This window comes from Chroicocephalus ridibundus, chromosome 8 (genome assembly GCF_963924245.1).
Source record: "Chroicocephalus ridibundus chromosome 8, bChrRid1.1, whole genome shotgun sequence".
Classification (NCBI taxonomy): domain Eukaryota; kingdom Metazoa; phylum Chordata; class Aves; order Charadriiformes; family Laridae; genus Chroicocephalus; species Chroicocephalus ridibundus.
In genome coordinates, this window is record NC_086291.1 from 46948710 (window position 1) to 46954709 (window position 6000).

Consider the following 6000-nt stretch of genomic DNA (forward strand, 5'->3'; position numbering starts at 1 on the left):
CTAAATTGACAATAACATATATACCTAACACTGACATCATTAATTTGAGTGTTTAAAATATCGTTTATTTTGAATGTAACTTTTCAATGAAGTTTTTAGTTACCTATAATCATGAAAGCAAGATCTTGTCAAGCCAATTCTTCAATTTTATACTTTCATATTATAAACAATTTAGTCACTTATAAATTTTTTCTTTCACAAAAATTTGTTATGTGAGTATTGTTCAACTAAACTTTTTAATGTAGTTCTGTATTTGGTTATTCTCTGCTCTTTTATAATTGAAATAAGGAAAAATGCACTTACTTTTAATTGTTTTACAGATAGTGATAATTGAGCACAAATCCATTATCTGCCCAGGTTATAATGCTGTGCTGCACATCCACACTTGTATTGAAGAAGTTGAGATAACAGTAAGTGTCCTTTTAAGTTGTGATGTGAATATAGACAATCCGCTTGTTGGGGTGAGCAGTTCTGTCATGATGTACATCTGTAGAGCAACTAATGCAATAAAGCTCCAGCCTTGAATGGAATCTTTGGTCAGTACCATAACACAACCAAAAATGACTGTAGCTGTTAGCATAAGCCTTCTAAAAAGTGTGGTAAGTCATGATTGACTCTTACGCAGTAAATCTTAGAATATTTTTTTAATATATTTCAAAGTGTTTTCTTTCTTAGACCACTTCAGTTTTGTTTGTAAAGAAAAAGTAACCCTTATTTTTGCATTCACAGCTATTAATTTTTTTTCTTATACAGGCCTTAATCTGCTTGGTAGACAAAAAAACAGGAGACAAAAGTAAGACAAGGCCCCGTTTTGTGAAACAAGATCAAGTATGCATTGCCCGTTTAAGGACAGCAGGAACTATCTGCCTTGAGACATTCAAAGATTTCCCTCAGATGGGTCGCTTTACCTTAAGAGACGAGGGTAAGACTGCTTGATCAATGGTTACTAACTGCTGCAAAAATGCAGTTATTTGAAATAGGACATCATGCATGGCAATGAGGTATTAAAACGCTGATATGTGGTGGAAGTCACTATCTGGGTAACAATGGAAAAGTGAATCTAAGCAAATTGTTGTCATTGTGCAGAGTTCTTGCTAGTAACAAAAAGCGTTTTATTTTAGAGGAATAATGTACAGAAATGTACGCTGTGAAACAAAAGGTTGAATTGAAAAATTGCCTGCACTGTTTTCTTAATATATCCTGGAATGTCCACCTACAATATGAATACCATAGTTTCTCTATTTAAAGTTAGGAAAGATAAGGTGGGGTTGTATGTTGGGCTTTAACTCATGCTCACCCTGGTAAAACTCATAGATTTGTGGGATGTATTTAAAATAAATTATCTTTGAAAGCAGTAAACAGATCTGGTAGAAGGATTCTGCCTTGCCTTCTCCTTAGATGAATATAGAGCAGGCTTTCCACAACCCACATCGTATTCTTTACTGTGAGAATAGCAGTTTTACTATTTTTAAGATTTTTTTTGTATTGTGCTTTTAAAATACACTCGTGATTTCATTCTACAGTACCACAATTTATTCTCTGTATCACTTCTAATACTCTGGAGAGCTGTATTTTTGGGGGAAGTTTTCATGTTCTTAGAGACTTACAAGTTCTTTTAACAATACATGTAACTCCACTGTTTGTATCCTTGGTTTAGGTAAGACCATTGCAATTGGAAAAGTTCTGAAACTGGTTCCAGAGAAGGACTAAGCATTTTTCTCAATGACCCCCGCACAATACTGTGAGGAAAATCGACTCTGCAAAAGCCTACTTCACACCGCCTTCTTATTTTCTGCCCATTGATAAACTTCTCCCCATATTTTGCAAAGACAAATTTCACAGCAAAGGTCCACATCATGTCAGCTTTCTCATATTGAGAGCTCTGCTATGCCACTGTTGAATTTTCCCAAAAAGAATTTTTTTTTTCTCCCAAATTCTGCTTCCTTGGAAAGATTCGGCAATAGCTTTGTAAGTGATGTGGACATAATTGCCTATAATTATGAAAATCTAAAGGATTTTTAATGTTTAATTTCCCCCAGCATATATATTAAGACCTCTTTTTTCCAGGCAGATCATTCAGAGTGTGCGAGTGTGTGTGCACATGTTACAAAGATGACTACCATGTTAATAAACTATTCAATTTGAAATCTTTTTCGGTATTTGAATTGCTTTTGAATAATGTTTTTTATCCAGATGTAACACAGTTGCATTAGCTTTTTAACTTTCCGGTAACCTAGGTATTTGGTTACTTGGACTTTTCTAAACTTCTCAGCCTCCCCACACACACAGTTTTAAATGAGGCAATTGGGCACTCAATCAAGTTTGTATTAAAATAATTAGGTTTGCCCCTTCCCTTTGTTGAATGCATTCTTAAAATTAAAAAACATTCATGCGAATGCGGCACCTTCATTAGCTTTACATTTGTTAATATCTTCAGCAAATTTAGGTTGACTTAACTTCATTACTAGACACACAGTAAGTCAATTTTGAAGGCTAGAACTACATATTGTGTCTTTATAAAAATTCAGCATTATTAAATTCTTAACTGCAGAAAATGCTAACAACCAGTAAATCAGTGAAACTTGCAAAAATAAGAGAATTTGTGGCAATAGTGCCTATTAGTATTTATAAGAGCTGCATTTTGTGGGAGAACTGGGCCAATTAAAAAGTGCCAGTTATATAAGTTACTCAGTTCACCCTGTCTTTAATTTAGAGGGCTGGATAATCCTTGCTGTTTTAAAGATCAGTCTGAACTGAGAGGGAGAAAGACTTATTTAAATCCCTAAGAGTTTGCACATACTGAAATATGGGAGGGTCAGAATCAAGCACAGTCTGTAAATTTTTGCATATCAAAAAGCAATGTAAGCTTATGAGGACCAGTGAAGTTTTTCTTGAGAAATTAAAGAAAACTGGTTCAAAATAAAGCTTACTCAGTACAACTTGAAGGAGCTGCATAATAAAACCCTATTTAGCTGCACTTTGAAAATGGACTGTCTACAGTTGCTATCCTGATTCTAACAATTAGGATGAAGGCTAATGGATTTATTTTTTTTCATTTCCCAGAGTATTAGTAGTAAGTATTAAAGGGTATCTTCAGAGCTTCTTCAGAATGTCTTAAGCTAAACATTTTCAGTTGTACAATTGTGGCGAGCCCATCTCCTCCCCCAAAAGTTTACAGTCTAGTGACTGTATCTGAATTCACAGATAACTCAAAACTGAAACAGATTTACCTTTTCTGGGTTTTTTTTTTGTTTTGTTTGTTTCTTTGTAACTGTGGAACTCCCATTCATTTCACTTACAGCTACATTGTATGGACAGAAGAAGTTATTGTCCTTCAGTTTCATATGACTACACTTGTAGCTACCATAATGCATGGAATTTAAATAAATTTTATTATGTCTGCAAATCTCTGGGCTTTTATTTTTTTGGTAAATCAGAGTTTAAAAATAACTTTTTTTTTTTTCCTACCAAGTAAACAAACCCCACAGTTCCTTGGATCTTAAACTAATGAAGAAATTAAAAGCCAAGGAAGCTTACTGTCTTGTTCATGTTCTGGATTGACTTAAGATCTCCACATATCTGACTGCTTTCTTGAAGTAAGCTCATGGATTTGAAATTTGCAAAGACCATTATTGGAGAATACTTACATTTAGAATCCTAAATTGTTAAACTTTTAAAATGTTTTTTAAAGCATTGAAATGCATCTCAAGACTACATAATGCTCCAGTAGAATTTTTCCACTTTCAAGAAAACTTAATGAAGGATTCTAAAACTTCATTATTTTGAGGCTGGACTGAGTATGTATTATTAAACTGAAAAATCGTCTGGTGGGTTGAAATACCAGTCTTAGCATTTCCATTACTCATCCCATCTAGTGTATTTGATTACCATTGCCATAAATCCAGTTAACGTCACCTTGTCTGTAAAGGGAGGCTAAATTATTTAAAGTTCATTAACAGAATCTGCATTATACAACTAAAGATATTGCTAACCTGTAGGAGTTGCCTGCACTGTTTTTATTGGTGTATAAAATATTTCCATTCTACAGCAGACATATTGATTTGAAAATGTAAGGCATAAATCTACACAAATTGGCTGCATTTTGGGTAGAAGTGCTGAAAGTACATTATACTTGAAGAGTATCTCAACTTTTTCATTTCATCTCCATTCTACATTTTATAGTCCCATTTTTACTACTATTGAGTACAGCTAAATCTAGATGAAAGAAGAAAAAAGATAATGTGGCTTTGTTTGAAATAAGAACTATTGCTGATTCACTGATGTAATAAACTTTTTTAAATTGACCATTTTGAATACTTCCTTTTGTGAAAACATGTGGTATGCTGCTTTGAAGATGGAAAAAAAATAAAGGAGCTGTGCAACCACAACAGTTGAAAGGAAGGAAAAGAGAAAAAGAAAAAAAAAAAGGAAACAGAACTTGGATTGAAGCTACAGGAACCCTAGGAGCTCTGTCAGTGGAACTGTGCTAGCATGTGATACTGGCAGAGTATTCCTGGGTCCTGGTGTGGATGTAACTCATACCAGCAAAACTGTGAGCATGTTTCTGCAGAAAGGAGGGATTTGGGGGTTTTCCCCCCTCCAGTATAACGGCACTTACAGTAGTCTGTACGTGCAGCGCGGTACCAATGAGGATCACTTTCTCCCCGAGTGTTGGCCAAAGTTTGTAGTGTAGATATGGCTTAAGCGTATAGCCGTGATGTAACTTATAAAAACATAAATTATAATTCTATAAATTAAGACCTTGTATGTCCTTGAACAGAAAGCCTTTGGTATATGTAACAATAATTAAATGTAAAAAAAAAAAAAATCTGAATGTGCAGCAGTACTAATTATTTTGCAACAGGAAAATAATTGTTTCTGCAAGTTACAAGAAGTAAAGCACACTCAATGGAGGAATGGGTACACCAATCAGTTGACTAAGTTGCCATCAACTACCGACTTGAAACCATTCCAGATACCTTGGTCATCTTTGCAGACAATCAGGAACTGATGCATAAACTTGATGGCACCAGTTTCCTGAGACACTTATTCTGGTACTAAATTGTCTTCTTGAATAACAAGCTATTGATGATGATGTAATAGTGTTGTAAGAAAAATGGCTGCTTTAAGGAGGTTTATCCATGGGGATATTTGCTGATTATGAATTTTATGCCCCTCTGCAGATGTTTTTTTTCAGTGGCATAAAAGCCCAGCGAAAATTGCTCAGTGAAAAACCTCTGTTTGAGACTACTTCTGGCACCGGTCCATATGTTAAAAACTATGTTAATTATGAGAAATGTGTTTTTATAAGTGTTTATTACTGAATATTACCTAAGAACAAAAAAAAGATTGTTTCAATGTCCCAAGTATTTGATTCTGTATTACTCTGGCTTTTTGGTTCTTAATGCAGACTGTTTAAATGATGATGTTAAAGCAGATGAAATGTACTCCAGACAAGACTGTTTTCTTCCTGAACTGATACTTAAAGGCTCTTACTTATTCTGCTGTTTTTGTATACCCTATAGAGGATTTGGTAAAGAAAAATATACCAACAAAACTGGAGTTACTACTGAAGATTTTATATTGTGAACCTGTTTCTTTCCTTGTGTTTATTTTAACACACTATAAACCTGACAAAATCCTTCTTTTCCTCTGAAGAAGTGCTAGAAAGGAGTCCAGTCTTAATATAAAATGGAAATTTATGCTAACAAACCCAAAACCTGTTGTGTTTATATATAACTTTTAAAAATACATTTCCTTTCACTAGCTTTACTTCCCAAAAAAGTCTCAACTTCCAACATAAATTGGATTTGTCTATATCTCTCCTCAGTTACACACACCTAAAAAAATCCACATATTTCTGAGTAATAAGAGATATGACAGACTAACTGGTGGATGAAAAAAAGGTACTTGAGACTGTTCCTGTCATCTGTTAACCCTGTGGAACTGATGACAGGCAAAGGAAACAAGAAAACTTTGCAGCTTGTGTCACAAAGACAG

At 34.2% G+C, this 6000-nt stretch overlaps 1 protein-coding gene across 1 annotated transcript in view; it reads left to right on the forward strand.

Moving 5' to 3' along the window:
* GSPT1 (G1 to S phase transition 1) overlaps positions 1-5481 on the forward strand; it is a 28616-nt gene extending 23135 nt beyond the window's left edge. Inside the window, exons 13-15 of the mRNA XM_063343806.1 lie at positions 321-410; positions 754-922; positions 1658-5481. Coding sequence (XP_063199876.1) covers positions 321-410; positions 754-922; positions 1658-1710 — 312 coding nt within the window. The 3' untranslated portion in view covers positions 1711-5481. The remainder of the gene's footprint in view (positions 1-320; positions 411-753; positions 923-1657) is intronic.
* Positions 5482-6000: the final 519 nt, after the last annotated feature.